Source organism: Oryctolagus cuniculus, chromosome 21 (assembly GCF_964237555.1).
Source record: "Oryctolagus cuniculus chromosome 21, mOryCun1.1, whole genome shotgun sequence".
NCBI lineage: Eukaryota > Metazoa > Chordata > Mammalia > Lagomorpha > Leporidae > Oryctolagus > Oryctolagus cuniculus.
The window spans coordinates 7,239,297-7,254,581 of NC_091452.1; the positions used below are offsets into that span (position 1 = coordinate 7,239,297).

Genomic DNA, 15,285 nt, shown 5'->3' on the forward strand with positions numbered 1-15,285 from the left:
GGCCAGCAGGCCGCAGACGCCCTTGCCCCGAAGCCACGCAGCGGGGGGCACGCGGAACGCGGGGACCCCGGCTCCTCGAACCCGGGCGCCACCAATCAGAGGCCCTGTCCGCGGTGTGGGGGCCGCGCCGGCCAATCGGAGGGCCCTGCCGGAAGGGCCGCCAATCGGGCGCCCCGAGCGGAGCGGGGAGGGAGCGGGAGCTGCGTCGCCTCAGTTTCCAGAGCACGGAGAGAGGGGAGCGCTCGGGGCCCGCACCCCGGCGGCGGAGAGGCTGAGGGTGGGCGTGGGCCCGGAGGACTGCCTGGTGGCGGCGGCGGCGGGGGGCGGGGCTTCTCCTAACCCCGCCCCGACTCCCGGCTCCGCGCGGCGCCGCCACAGCTGCGGGCTCCGGGCTCCGGGCCATGGACGCCCGCGGGGCTCCGGCCCCCGCCGCCGGCACGGGCCCGGCCAGGAAGGAGCTAAAGATCGTGATCGTGGGCGACGGCGGATGCGGCAAGACCTCGCTGCTCATGGTGTACAGCCAGGGCGCCTTCCCCGAGGTGAGGCCGCCGCGGGGCTGGGGGCGTCCCGGGGCGCACGCCGGGGGGGGGTGTCTGCGGTGCGTGCCGGGCCGCGCCCCTCACCCACGCCAACCCCTGTCCCGCAGCACTACGCCCCGTCCGTCTTTGAGAAGTACACGGCCAGCGTGACCGTGGGCAGCAAGGAGGTGGTTCTGAACCTGTACGACACGGCGGGTGAGTGCCCGCGCCAGGGGAGGGGCGGCCCCGTGCCGCGGGCCCCGGTTTGTTCCAGAAAACCTCTGCCTGCTGCCGCCGCCCGCGTTGCGTGCTGTGGTCTCGGGCGTTGCGTGGGCTGCTGCGTCCCTGGGTTTTCAGCCACAGCTGGAGGCTGGGGCTCCTGGGGTCTGGTCCACGGGGCGCAGCTCAGGGACTGAAATTCCGGGGCTTGGCTAGGTCTTTCCAGCGGGCTGGGGGCGGATAAAAGCCAGAACTTGAGAAAATGAACCGAGGCTGGGCGGTGCGTGCCACCTGCGGCTCCTCACTGCGGGGAGGGGTGGGAGCCGCAGACCCGGGCAGACCCTGGCTCCCTCCCTGGCGTCATCTACGTTGGGGAGCAAAGGTTGGGATCCCCAGTCGGGCCTCGCCCAGCCTGAGTCAGGGCTTCGTGACGGCGGTGGAACTGGTCATCAGCCGCGGCTTCCTCTGCCCATCCCGCCGCGTGTGGGGGTCTGACCTCATCGGCGCTCAGGCCCCCAGCAGCCCCTGGGCCCCAGACCTCGCCCGGTTCCGTTCCCGTCCTGAGCGGGCTGTGCTCCCTGGGCTCTTCAGGACGCGGGAGAAGAGATCGAGTTGAAAGGCCACTGTAGGGCAAAGTTTCTCAGTCCGTGCACGCTGTCCTAACGCGCAGCTTCCCTCACGGCCGGAGACCCCTGTGTGGGAGTCCAGCCCTGCAGGGCCCCCGGACAGAGCACCGTGAGCTGGGGAAGCCACAGGCTGGCCCCAGACCCCTGTGTTTCCGGGAGCCCTGAGACCCTCTCTGCGGGTCGCTGGTGAGGCGGGTGGGGTGCATGGCCACCCAAGTCCCCTGAGAAAAATCAAGGGCGTTTCTCTCTCCTCCTGCCTCTGCCCTCAGACCCTCCCCTGTCAGAGCCCCCCCACACACACACACAGGGTCCCTGTTCAGAGAGCGCCTACCCCGCACCTCCCACCCCTGCACAGAGCAGGGGCCACTTCAGCGTGCTGACCACGTCCCCATCTTGCCCCTCGCCTTGGAGCGGGCTGGGGGTCCCTGGGCTCTGGCTCCCCCAGCTGTCCCAGGGCTGAAATGCCTGTGAGAGTGAGATTGGGTGAGCGTGGCCCCGGGCGCAGGGGCAGGTCAGGGCTGGACCCTGTCTTCCTAGGCCTGGTGACTTGTAAGTCACTGCCGCCCGCCCTGGAGCCCCCAGCGTGCCCAGGGGAATCCCCTCGGGGAGTCCCACGGCGGTGTGGGGGTGGGGGTGGGGGTCTGGCTGCTTCCCAGGGTGTTCTTGCTGGCAGGGGAACTCCCCTGCGGCGTGAGCACCAAAGGTTAGGCTGGGCTGGCCGTAGAGCCGGCTCAGAAAGGCCAAGGAGAGTGAATGGAGCCTCTGATCGTGAGGAGTGGTTGGCTGGACGGAGAGCGGGGAGCCTGGCAGGAAAGGGCGGCCAGGCGCAGGACTGAGGGGAGAGGCTGAGCCAGGAAGGTTGATGTAGAAGGTTCTAGAACTCAGTAGGCAAGGCCCAGTGGGGGAGGGTGCATCTTTCCAGCCAGCGGTAGCCAGAGCTGTGGGACAGGGTGGCCCCAGAGACTGGACTTCCTCACGGGAGCTGTGCTGTGTGCAGCAAGGCCAGTCTAGCTCCTGGTCCAGCTCGCGCCCCAGCAGGGGTGGGGATGGAGGTGCCCTGGGGAGCAGCCTGTACTCCGAGGAGAGGGGGGCTGGGAGCACCCAGTGCTCTGACTTCCTTGGGGGCAGGAAGCTGTGGTTAAGCCCGAAGCTTCCTGGGCAGGGGGGAGGCGGGGTGAGGTGGGCCGCGTGGGCGCCAGTGGAGAGGGTGGGGGCCGGGTTGGAGGTGCACGTTGGGGGGGGGAGCTGGGTTCCCCTTCGAGACCGGAGACGGGACAGTAGGAGAAGTGGTTGACGCAGTTACTAAGGTAAAGGCACGGGGATACAAGCGAGCGGCGCTGGGGGCTTCCGGAGGCCAACAGCGCACCAGGGCAGGTGACAGGCTGGGGACAGGCAGAGGGAGGTCTCCACCAAGGCCAGGGCTGGCCCCGCCCAACTGGTCTCGTGGAGGGAGGAAACGCAGGTGGGTGGGCCCCGCCCCGCCCAGCCGTAAATTGGGTTCCTCTTTTGGTGGCTTCCCCTTCTCACTGCCCCCACCCCTCCTCTGACCAACACCCCAGTCAGCTCTGGGAGCCGCCAGCCCTGTGTGTGCCTCCAGCAGGTTCAGGGGCCACTGTAGCCTTCTGACACAACCCAGCCCTGGGTCTCAGAGACCCCTGCCCCCCAGAAGGGTGGCCAACGCCATGGGCAAGTTCCATCCCACAGAGGAAATGGGTCTTGTATGGCAGGAGGCGGGAGCTTGGCTTCCGCCCAGCCCCCAGCCCCACCACCCTCAGGAAGGTGGGCCAGGCTAGAAACAAGTGCATCCTTTGCAGGGAGCTGCGGGCTGGGACCTCTGTGTGACCTGGCCCCCTAAGCCTTGTCCTGGTGGGTGAGATGGGGAGGGTGATGGTATCTCCTGTGGCTGGGAGCCCCCCTAAAGCTGTGGGTCCAAAGAGTCCAGGGTCGGAGCCTGACCCAGATGGTTAACGGCCCTGGGACCTGTCTGTTTCAAGAGCAACCACATGCAAGTCCCTCACTGAGGCCCAGAGAGGCAAAGCACCAGAGTATGTGTCTGAGGGGAGCCCGACTCATCCGGGAGAGAATTTATAGAACTTTCCACACTTCCCAAGAAGGCATGAGGGTCAGCAGCACACAGAAATACCTCGCCCACAGGCCTGGTACCCATGTAGAGCCCCACACTGAGTCCCAGGGGAAGCTGAGCCTGGCAGAGTGAAGCCAAGAAGGCAGCCTGGAGGAGGAGCCAGGGTCTGGGCTGGCTGCACGGCCCCTCCCAGAGCCCCCCAGGTGGCTGCGTTGGCAGCCAGCTCTCCTCCTTGGTCAGGGCTGGGGGCGAGAGGAGGGCACCCCAGTAGTCCTCCCTCCAGGGCTCCCATGTTCGTGGTTTTTCCGTGGCTGTGTGATGGTGAGTCAGTCACCATACCCGCTGTGCCCCAGCTTTTCTGCCCGTGCAGTGGCCTGGGGGCCATTGTGAGGGGTGCTGGGCTGACTCGGGGTGCACCGGCGGGCCTGCGGTGGCCATCAGGCGTCATTGCCAGCGTGCCGCAGAGGAGGAAGCTGAGGCCCGGGCTTCCTCCCGCTTGGAAAGGCTTCCTGGTGCTTGTAGAGCGGCCTGGCAGGGGCCCGCGGTGCGCCGGCTCACCGGTGCCTGTTCGTCAGCTCGGAAGAGGCCCCTCGGCCGCTGGGATCTGCTCACGGGTGCTGGCACAGCAGAGAACGCTCTGTCCGCTAGTGGCTCGTTCCTCCCTCCAGCTCACCTGGGTTCCAGGTCTCAGCAGTGCGCAGGACAGAGTATGGTGGGACATCAGATAGTCATCAGATAGTGTGCTAGGAGGCAAGCCACAGCCACGGCCCGGTCGTGGGGCAGAGCGCCAGGAGGCTGTTGTTCCAGACTGGTCAGGGTCGGCCCTCAGGGAGGTGACATTGCCGCAGAGAGACTGAAGGGAGCTGGGGTGCAGGAGAGCCTTCTGCAAGAGGGAGGGGCGGGGGCAAGGCTGGGGGGAGCAGGCTGGCTGGCACCGGGTGGTCAGACGTCCCCTGCGCCCCCCTGCAGCCTGACTTCTGCCTCTGCCACTCCGCCAAGGTCACGCTTCCTGACGTCATCGAGGCCGGCATCGCCGACCCCAGCGGGCACAGTGCGCCCCAGCCTCTCCTCACACAGCAGCTAAGCGACCTGAAGGCAGCACTTTGCCAGTATTTGCAGACTGGCTGCTCAGTGCCAGTGATTTTGTTTTGTTTTAAGATTTATTTATTTGTTTGAGAGTCAGAGTTACAGAGAAAGAAAGAGAAATCTTCCATTTACTGCTTCCCTCCACAGATGGCTGCAACAGCCAGGGTGGGGTCAGGCTGGAGCCAGGAACTTCTTTCTGGTCTCCCACGTGGGTACAGGGACCCAAGCACTTGGGCCATCTTCCACTGCTGTCCCAGGCCGTAGGCAGGGGTTGAAAGTGGAGCAGTCAGGACTTGAACCAGCATCCATATGGGAGGCCAACATCACCGGCAGCAGCTTTATCCACTACGTCACGACCCTCCCCCCAGCCAGTGGTTGTTTTGAAGGACAGACGTGGTGCCTGCCGTCTATGAGGCAGGTGGTAGACAAATCCTATCCTGGTACGAAGGTGCAGAAGCCATCGGGACCAGTTTTGGAGACAGACGGGGTGAGGGTGGACTTGAGAGCAAAGGAGGGAAGGCCTCCTAGAGGAGGTGTCTTTTAAACTGCAGCAGAACCACTGTGCCAGGAAGACGGTCCCAGCACGGGGGCCCCATTTCCTGGCCACCCGTTCCCTCCTGCCCTGTTTGTGAAAGGGAAAGACATTACGTGCTGTGCCAGAATTATGAGGCGGTGACGTCTTAGGGGGCCAGAACCTATGTTTGTAGAAAACAAACCACCATGGAGGGTTCCTGTGTGTGAGCAGGGGGAACCCAAGCCCCACGCGGAGTTTCATGAATTGGTGCAGTGACCCGTGCAAGTCACTTCACGTCTGTCAAACTCGGTTTCTTTTCTTTATTTTAAAGAAGTTTATTTTATGATTTGAAAGTTATAGAGGGAGATACAGGGATCTTCCATCCGCTGGTCACTCCCCAAATGACCGCAGTGATTGGGGCTGGGCCAGAGCAAAGCCAGGAGCCTGAAACTCCATTCTGGCTCCCAATGGGTGCAGAGACTGAAGCACTTGGACCATCTTCCGCTGTTTTCCCAAGAGCATCAGCAGGGAGCTGGATGGGAGGCGGAGCAGCTGGGACTTGAACCGGTGGCCATATGGCATGGCAATGTCATAGGCAGTGGCCCCTCAAACTCAGTGTCTTCGTGTGAAATTGGAGCACAGCTGTCCCTTGGTATCCGAGGGGGCTGGCTCCAGGACCCCCAAGGGCACCAAAATCAGGCAGCTCAGGTCCCAGGTATAAAAGGGCGGAGTAGGACCTGTGCTCTGCCTCCCACACATTCATCATCTTAGGTCACTAACGACTTGTCCTGCGCTGCTTAGGGAATAACAACGGGAAAAAGCCTGCGCGTGTGCAGTCCAGTCGCAGCCTCTCGGCACGGAATACTTCCCACCTGTGCTTGTCGGCTCGGTGCACGCAGCACCATCCGGGGGGCTGGCTGTACTGCCGGGTTCCCTCTCGCACCGGGCAGGAATGTCGGGATTTCCTAAATGTATAGGCAGATGCACTCCAAAAGCTGGACGTGGTCTAGGGGTATTGTTATGGAAGAAACGAGAAGGCAGCTAAGCCTGGAAAAGGAAATCATACTGATGACTGAATGCTCAGAATGTTGGGAAGAAACCGGAAGCGAGGGAAAGGAAGAACGGGTTGGCTGGCGCTGTGCTTAGCCGGTTAAGCCGCAGCTCGCAACACCAGCATCCCATGTGGGCACTGGGTTGTGTCCCGGCTGCTCCACTTCCGATTCAGCTCCCTGCTAATGTGCCTGGGAAAGCAGCGGAGGATGGCCCAAGTACTTGGGTCCCTAAACCTACGTGGGAGACCCTAAAGAAGCCTCTGGCTCCTGGCTTTGGCCTGGCCCAGCCCCGGCTGTTGCGGCCATCTAGGACGTGAGCCAGTGAACGGAAGACCTATCTCCCTATCTCTGTAACTCTTTCAGATGAAAGAAAGGAATGAAGGAAGAAAAGGAAAAACATTCCAGGTCAGGGGAACAGCAAGCACAAATCGTATGAGATTAAAGAGCTTGGCTGCTTTGGGAGGCAGTGGGGGAGGGGTGCTGCCTTGGCTGTGCTGTGGGGTGGGGTGGGGGGGCCGGGAGTGAAGGGAGAGGAAGTCAGCGTCGGTGGTCGCTAGGTTATATGGGCCATGGGCCATGTTTGGATTTTATGGAGGGCAGTGGGGAGCCACTGAAGGTGTTGAAGCTATGGAAAGAGCAGCGTCTGACTTGCGTTTCAGGATCCCCCCACCAGCTGGGTGCAGAGTGGACTCACAGGGGCCTGGATGAGGACAGTGCCGGGGGCTGGCCAGGAGTGGACAGCGGAGAGGACAGCGTGCAGCTGTGCACTGCCCACTGCCGCCGTCTCCAGTAGCTCATGCCAGCCGGGAACTGACTTTCTAACCTGATGCAGACGGGCCTGCTGGGCGCCCTGTGGCCGGCACAGGTCTGGGTAGAGTGTGCAGAGGTTACGAGAGGCGGCAGTTAGCCGACTGTTCTGGAGAAGTTCCGTGGGCCGGTTTCCCTCCATCTCCAGCTTTGTGGTGAAGCGGGGAGGAGGGGTCCTGGGGGAGGGGGGCTGTGCCCCGTCCTCCTGGGGGACCAGGAGCAGGCGGAGGCCTGGTGTGCTTGGTGGAGAGGCCACTTGGAGGAGTGGGTGGGGGCGGGGGGCGGGCTGGCACCACCGGGCCTCCCCAGCAGCTGCAGGGTGGGGCAGGGCGCGGGGATGCCTGGGCCTTGTTCCGTGGAAGGCGGTCACCTTTCTGTAGAGGTGGCTGGGGCCGCCTGGGAGCTCAGCAGCTCTCGGTTCTCACTGTGCTTTCACGAAACTTTGTGGGTGAAATTCTGAACAGGACCTGAGGCTCGGGGCGGGGTTGTGTGGGGTTCCTGGTGGGAGGCCCAGGAATGCCCTTGACCTTGGGGAGCAGGCTCTGAGCCAGTCGGGGGCGAAGCCTCAGAATGGCCCGGTCACCTCTCCCGTGTGTTTGTGCAGAGAAAGCAAACACGGGGCCACTGGGCGAGGGAGTTCTTGGTGCGTTCTGTGGTGGTTTCTCTGTAAGCTGGAAACTGTCACTGTAAAAGCCCACCCCTGCGGAAGTCCCGCCTCCAGGTTCTGAGTCGGTGTTGGACTGTTGGAGCAGGACCTGTGGCCGCTGTGCGGGCGCATGTGGGTCAGGGGAGGGCACAGATGTTTCCGGCCCCCACCCCCAGCATCTGCAAGGACGGAGAGGACGAGCTTGGCTGCTGCATCCGACGTGGGAGGCCGGGGCTGAAGCCCACGCCTGGCCCACGGCTCTGCATCTGGAGGGCCGGGGGCTGAGTCTGTGCGTTCACCTGCGCCTCAGGCAGGGGGAGCCGGGCCGTGCGTCATAGGCAGAACTGCGGCCTTTTTCCCAGGCTCGCCCGGTCGGCAGCTCTGAGCCTATGTGGCTTCGATCTCATGTGTACTTGGGGAAACTGAGGCCTGGAGGGCCGGGGGCTGAGTCTGTGCGTTCACCTGCGCCTCAGGCAGGGGGAGCCGGGCCGTGCGTCATAGGCAGAACTGCGGCCTTTTTCCCAGGCTCGCCCGGTCAGCAGCTCTGAGCCTATGTGGCTTCGATCTCATGTGTACTTGGGGAAACTGAGGCCTGGAGGTCTGGAGTCCAGACCGGGGACTCTGGGTGGACAGGGAGGGCCACCCCCTGATGCCCCCGCTCCCGGTTTCCAGGGCAGGAAGACTACGACCGGCTGCGGCCCCTGTCCTACCAGAACACCCACCTCGTGCTGATCTGCTATGACGTCATGAACCCCACCAGCTACGACAATGTCCTCATCAAGGTGAGCCCCTCCCCCGCCTGTCTCCAGGGGTGCCGCACCCCTGCGAGTTGTGCATAGTCCCAGCCCCGCTTCCTCCCCCTACAGTGGTTCCCGGAGGTCACGCACTTCTGCCGCGGGACCCCCATGGTGCTCATCGGCTGCAAGACTGACCTGAGGAAGGACAAGGAGCAGCTGCGGAAGCTCCGGGCCGCCCAGCTGGAGCCCATCACCTACTCACAGGTGGGCAGGGCCCTCCCCCACACCTGCCGCCGCCGCGGCCCAGGTCCCTGCACACAGCCCCTGCCGTCGGGGTCCCTTGGTGGCCGTTTGGGGAGCTGAAGCGAGTGGGAGTCTTAAGACTGCCAATTTTAAATTAGCATTACCATTGATAGCACTCTGCAATGCTTCACTCAGTTCCCCCAGCGCTGAGGCAGGTGCTACTGTTAACGTCTGCCAGTTTAGAGGAGGAACGCTGGGGCTCAGAGAGGTTACGCAGCACACCCAGGGTCACACAGCTGACCGGAGGGGGAGCCAGCACTTCTCCACCATCCCGTAGTCCACCTGGGAGCCCAGGAGCCCGGCACCTGCTCGAAAGCAGCCTCTCCTACCCACACGTCACTGGCAAACCCAGCCCCGAGCATTTTGGGTGAGGCCCTGGGGAACGCGCAGAATAGAAGGAATGCAAAGGGAAATTAGGAAACTTTAATAAAAAGAGATAAGCATTAATAAAGGTAAATTTGATTTTAAAATGAAGAAATAAAGTGGTTTCATTACTCAGTGGCAAGCTCAGTTGCCCAATAGTGCTTTGAGGGAAGACAGGGAGACCCCCGACTCCTCCCACAGCCCCGCCCGGCTCTTGGACTTCAGCCCAGGCTCTGCCTGGAGCTGCAGAGGCCCTGGTGGAGGCGGAGGCGGCACCAGCAGCCTGTGTGTCCCCTCCTCGCACACTGGGGAGGCCGGCCCTGGGGTGCAGGAGCAAGGGGGGCCCCGAGCCCAGGCCTCCACTCTCACAGACTGCCCCCACATCCCTGAGGCGGCGTCACACTCTGGGCCCCCACTGACGCTGGCTCCATCCCTCGTGCACTCAGGGCCTGAGCGCCTGCGAGCAGATCCGCGCCGCGCTCTACCTGGAATGCTCGGCCAAGTTTCGGGAGAACGTGGAGGACGTCTTCCGAGAAGCCGCCAAGGTGGCCCTCAGCGCTCTGAAGAAAGCACAGCGGCACAAACAACGCCGGCTCTGCCTGCTGCTGTGACCAGGCCGGCGGCCTCCCCAGGACTGACAGGGCTGGGCCCGCCCACCCCGCGCCCCAGTGCCAGACTCGTGGAACATTCTGGAACGCTCTCCTTTCTGGGCTGGAGCACGGTGCTGACCTACTGTCGGATCCACGGCCCTCTCCAGCTGGGAACCAGTGCTCTCCCAAGACTCAGGGCGGCCTCCTCACAGCCTCCGCCGGCCGCGTGCCCCCCTCTGCACACCCACTTTAAGCTTGGAACTGGACCTGCGCCGGCTATGTGGGTGCGTGTGCCTCTGCCCGCCTGACTCCAGAGATAGCCACGGCCGCAGCCTCCAGCCTCTTCCTTCTTTCCCCCAGGGACTCGGGGCCGCCACGGGCCCAGAGCCTATCAGGGGAAGGCAGGCAGCAGCCCCGGAAGTGGGGCCGGCCCAGCCCCCTCCCTCTCCTCTGCCTCAGCCTGGCCGTCTGTCTTCACAGCTGGGCTCAGGTGCCCATGGGGAAGAAGGGAACCTCTGCGAAAGTCAGCATGTACCCTGGACCACCTGCTGGCCTCTGCCCAAGGGCTCCTCCCCTCCCTGTGCCCCGTGGTCGGACACTGAGGTTTGGGAGCCCCAGGCGGCCTCAGGAAGTCCGTTCTCTGCAGACCCCACTTCCCCACCTGCAGGAGGACAGGACTGGCCAGTTTGGAGCGGCAGCAGGTGCCCCACCTCCATCCCTCACAGACTCACTGGAGGCTGCCAGGACCACTCCTGTCCACGTGGGATGGTGCCTCACATCCAGGGCGTGGTGTGGGCAACAGCCATTTTCAGAAGCCTGAACCTCCTTCTAGAAGGACTGGGGTGAGGAGTCCAGGACTTTTTAAAAACTTTTTCTCACTTATTTATTTGAGAGACAGTGAGCTGCTCTCTGCTGGTTTCCTCTCCAAACACCTACAACAGCCAGGGCTGGGCCAGGACCAAAGCTTGGAGCTGCAACCGCCATCCAGCTCGGACAGGGCTGGCAGAGACTGAATGACTTGAGCCGTCCCAGGGTCTACACAGCACGAAGCTGGAGTCAGGATCCAGACCAGGCATCAAACCCAGGTACAGCAATGTGGAGGGCAGGCATCTCAACCGCCAGGCTAAAGGCCCACTCTCAGCCCAGGACATTTGGAACAAGTGCCCCTGGTGGGCCTAGGAGTTGGCGTTACCTAGGATGGGCTCAGGGGACTCCTGTCCTCCTGGTACCCTGGCCTTAGCTCCCCTGCCCAGCGCTGGGGCCCCAGCTGAGCCTCAGCCTCTCGGAAGTCCGGGTGCCAGGGACGGGCACTTCCCACCCCACCCGGGTCCCCAGAGCCTACCATCCCAGAAGACCTGATGGCATCGCTGTCCTCGCACAACCAGTAGGCAAGTGATGGCTTAGAGTGGAGGCCAGCGGACCACAGCCTGGGGGCCACTGCCTGTCAATAAAGGTTTGTTTACGCCCACTCACTCCTGCTTCTGCCCTGCAACTCTGGTCACTGAAGCCCAAGGTATCTGCCCTCTGCTCCTTCACAGGAAACCAGGGGCCACGTGGGAGACCCCAAAGCAGCAGGGAGCACGGTGGGGCCTGGGACACACCATCCTCTGGCGATGTTGCCAGATTTTTCCAGTTTTCTAAGCAGAAATCTCGATTTTCACATGGGGGAGAGGAAATCCCCTTCTTAGTAATTTAAATTTTTAAGATGGAAAACGCTTTAGGGGCCCTGTGAAGTCACATCTAACAGCAGCCAAGGCCTGGGGTGGGGAGAAGGGACACACCCCTCAAGGGCCCCTGCCGGCCTCTCCCCTCCCGACCTCACAGCCTGACCGCCGGTGAGGCCAAGCACACTTGCCTGGTCTTAGAGGCTGGGGTCAGGCCTCCACCTCCCTCCTCCACATTCCAGAACCTACCAGCACAGACGGGGGCCCTTTCTGCTCATCTGGGAGGTGGCAGAAGGTTGGGGGTAGGCAAACACTCAGAAGCACGCCCAGACTGTGTCAGCAGGCCAGGGCCCCTCAAGGCAGAGCCCGGAGCGCCCTCTGGTGGGGCCCTCCTTGCCCAGGACCACCCTGTGGCTCCAGGGAGTCCGTGGCCATGGGCAGCCAGCCACTCAGGAGGCAGAGAGCGCGAGGCAAGACAGGCAAGATGGAGGTTCTCTGAGAACGTGATGAAGCCCACCGTGGAGGGGGCTTACAGCAGAGGCAGAGCGGCCCGGGGCGGCACCACAGGATGCCGAGGGTTGCATTCCACCTGGTGCCGGACGCAGCAAGCAGCAGGTGGGCATGGGTCCAGCCCTGGAGCGCGGCCCAACCCCCACCCACGTGGGGGTTCAGATGACAGGAGTAGGAACAAAGGGGATCCCTGAGGCTTCGGTCCCCCACCCCCACCCCAGGAAGACTGACTCGGCCTTGGCCATGGCCAAGGGCAAGCCGGGAAGGCCCCAGATCCCAGGGAAGCTGGAAGGCCCAGTGTTAAATACATCATAAATAGGCAGGGGCTAATACTGTGCAGACGGGCGGCACCCGTGCCTCCCCGGCCAGGTGATGCCACCGGCCCAGCTGGGGGAGGACCTGGCAGCGCAGTCCCGAGGTCTGGGGGCCGAGGGCACGTGAGTGCAGCGCAGCTCACAGCTGCTTCGTCTTGTTCCTGTTCTTCTGGAGTTTGGCGTGCACAACTTTGAGTGTGGTCAGGAAGTTGCCGAGGAAGAGCACGAGGAAGGTGAGGGCCAGCACGAACACCTGGGGGTGGGGCCCGGAGAGGCGGGGGCGCAGGGGCGGCAGAAAGGCAAGCCGGCAGAAACTGCATCAGTTTTGAAGGCTGAAGGGTCCCCCCTCAATGCCCAGAGCCCTCTGAACCAGCGACCCCAATGTCCTGCCCACGGGAGGCTGGGGAAGGGGGAAGGGGGTGAATCCCGAGTTCCCTCCCAATAGCAGAGTTCTGGGCAGCGGGGCCCCTTCCCAGAGAAAGGCTAGAATCTCCCCAGGCAGACCCAGAACCCCCCGGAATCCCCACCCTACCCCTAACACAGGCACACACGTCGCACGCAGGCACACACACACCCCATACCTGCCATTCTCGGCATTCCTCGTGGCTGGAGAGTTCAAACAGCGTGACGGCGTTGTAGAGCTGCCAGAACTGCAGGGGGAGATGGCCCTACTCAGCCCCTGGCTCCCTGGAGACCCACGTGGGCAGCCAGGCAGAGGGACCAGGGCCCCCAGCTCCAGGTGTCAACTGTCTGAGACCCCCCCCCCACCAATGAGGCTCGGCATCCTGTGCCCCAGCAGGCCAGTTCTGGCTCCTGCCCTTGGTGTCCACAGGACCCCGTGGGGCCCAGCCTGGGGCTGGTGGAGGAGGGAGACGCCTGAAGACCTCCTGTTCCCAGGGTCAGCCCAGAGGAGGGGACTCACGTGGCCACAGAAGAGGAACGGCAGGAGGAAGGTGAGGCCCCGCCACATCCAGGACTGGAATCCTTCTGCAGAGAGGAAGAGGCCAAGGGCGAGAGAGGGGCTCAGGGCCTCAGGGCCTTGCCAGCCACCCTAGGTGGGCCTGGCAAACACACACAGGCATGAGCACACGCACGCCTAGGGGTGGCCTCTCCTACATATGTGAGCACTCGCTATGAAGACACGCCAGGGGTTGTGCCCCCGTCACCAGCCCTTTGCTCTCAGCCACCACCGCCAAATTGGGCCTGTGGACACACAGGGCACTGATCTCTGCCCAGGAGTTTGCGTATCTCAAGGACATCTGTGTGCACCCCACCGAGCACAGCCTGACAAAGCGGCACCTAGTGCACAGAGTAATTCGGTGAAAAGGACCATTGCGAAAGACGGCAGTCTTACAAAAGCAATTTCTCCCCAAGGCTTAGATGAACGCCCTCTGAATTTTTAACCTTTAACTCTAGAGGTTGGAAACAGGTATTCCTAAGGCACACACTTACACATTCGTACATAAGTTACGGGGGGGATTTTAAAAAAATTGTGGAAAAACAGAATTAAAACATAATTTTGGTGCAACAATATTTTGAAGGGCAGGGGTTGAGCCCAGCAGTTATGACACTGGTTATCACACCTGCACCCCACACGAGAAGGCCTGGGTTTCATTCACAGCTCTGGATCCTATTCCAGCTTCCTGCTAATGCAGACCCCGGGAGGCAGCACCTAGGCTCGAGTAACTGGGTCCCTGCCACCCACACGGAAGGCCTGAATTGAGTCCCCACTCCCAGTTCGGAGCCCCAAGCCACTGTGGGCATTTGGGGAGTGAACCAGCAGAGGGGAGTACTCCTTCCCTCTCTCTCTGCATCTTGAATTATTTAAAAAAAAAATGTTGCAGCGAAAAAGAAAATAGAAAAGCATGTAAACCTTTGTCAGAATACGCATTTCCCACAAACTTTTTGGTGAGCCCTCGATATGCACAGCTAACACCAGGCTAATATTAGGCATGTTCTAAAATACAGACAAAAATAGACTTTTAAAAAGGGTAAGATTGAGGCCCATTGTGGCAGGCCTGGCATTTGGGCAGCGGCACGCGTGTCACTGAGACAGTCCACGAGGAATTCTGGAAGGCACGCGGGACCAGGCAGGGCAGCCCGGCTGGGCCGCAGCTGTGCCTCGGGATGCTCCTGCCCCACCACGCGCGGTGGCGGGAGCTGGGCTGGCCCAGGGCCTCCTCCCCTCCTCTCCCCGGCTACTCACCCACCGTGAGATCCAGGTGATTCCTCTCCCCCAGGGCTCGCAGGCGGTACAGGCAGCCTCTCTGGTAATAATACTGTAAGAACTGGACACAGCCTGCAGGGGGAGCACAGCGCCCAGATGTCCCCTCTCTCGCCCAAATCCACATTCATCAGGCAGGGGGCACCCCGGCTGACAACCCTTTCCTACCTGTGACACACACGCATTTCAGTCTGAACCTGCTCTCTCCCTTACCCAGAATACAAGGAGATTCCAAGGACAAGAGGACCCATCTAAGCCCCAACTAGATTAGAAATGTCTAGAGGGGCTGACGTTGTGGCATAGCAGGTAAAGCTGCCACCTACAGTGCCGGCATCCCATATGGATGCTGGTTCAAGTCCTGGCTGCTCCACTTCCCATCCAGCTCTCTGGCCTGGGAAAGCAGTAGAAGACAGCCCAGGGCAGGCGCCGCGGCTCAATAGGAGGACCTTGCGGCGCCGGCACACCAGGTTCTAGTCCCGGTTGGGGCGCTGGATTCTGTCCCGGTTGCCCCTCTTCCAGGCCAGCTCTCTGCTGTGGCCCAGGAGAGCTTGGGCCCTGCACCCCATGGGAGACCAGGAGAAGCTCCTGGCTCCTGGCTTTGGATCAGCGCGGTGCGCCGGCCACAGCACACCGGCTACGGCGGCCATTGGAGGGTGACCAACGGCAAAGGAAGACCTTCCTCTCTGTCTCTCTGTCTCACTGTCCCCTCTGCCTGTCAAAAATAAAATGAAAATTAAAAAAAAAAAAAAAAAGAAGACAATAGCCCAAGTCCTTGGGCCCCTGCACGCGTTTTGGAGACTAAGAAGTTCCTGGCTCCTGGCTCCATCTCAGCCCAGTCCTGACCATTGCAGCCATTTGAGGAGTGAACCGGCAGATGGAAGACCTCTCTCTCTCCCTGCCTCTGCCTCTCTGTAACTCTGCCTTTCCAATAAATAAATAAATAAATAAATAAATAAATAAATAAATAAATAAATAAGAAAGGAAGGAAGGAAGGAAGGAAGGAAGGAAGGAAGGAAGGAAGGAAGGAAG

At 61.9% G+C, this 15,285-nt stretch overlaps 2 protein-coding genes across 3 annotated transcripts in view; one reads left to right on the top strand and one right to left on the bottom strand.

Annotated features, from left to right (window-relative positions):
* RHOF (ras homolog family member F, filopodia associated) lies at positions 1-11,016 on the top strand. Its single transcript, XM_070066158.1, has 5 exons — positions 1-539; positions 647-734; positions 8,224-8,333; positions 8,418-8,552; positions 9,401-11,016. Exons 1-5 carry the CDS (start codon positions 402-404, stop codon positions 9,563-9,565), a joined length of 636 nt encoding a protein of 211 aa, XP_069922259.1. The 5' UTR covers positions 1-401; the 3' UTR covers positions 9,566-11,016.
* TMEM120B (transmembrane protein 120B) overlaps positions 9,000-15,285 on the bottom strand; it is a 62,159-nt gene continuing 55,873 nt past the window's right edge. The window contains exons 9-12 of one of the 2 annotated variants that reach the window (XM_051837794.2): positions 14,243-14,331; positions 12,955-13,019; positions 12,614-12,682; positions 9,000-12,285 (exon numbers count right to left, since the gene is read on the bottom strand). In XM_051837794.2, the coding sequence (XP_051693754.1) occupies positions 12,234-12,285; positions 12,614-12,682; positions 12,955-13,019; positions 14,243-14,331 (275 nt within the window). In that variant the 3' untranslated portion in view covers positions 9,000-12,233. Of the gene's footprint in view, positions 12,286-12,613; positions 12,683-12,954; positions 13,020-14,238; positions 14,332-15,285 lie in introns of both variants that reach the window. The other variant, XM_051837793.2, reaches the window with a different exon arrangement.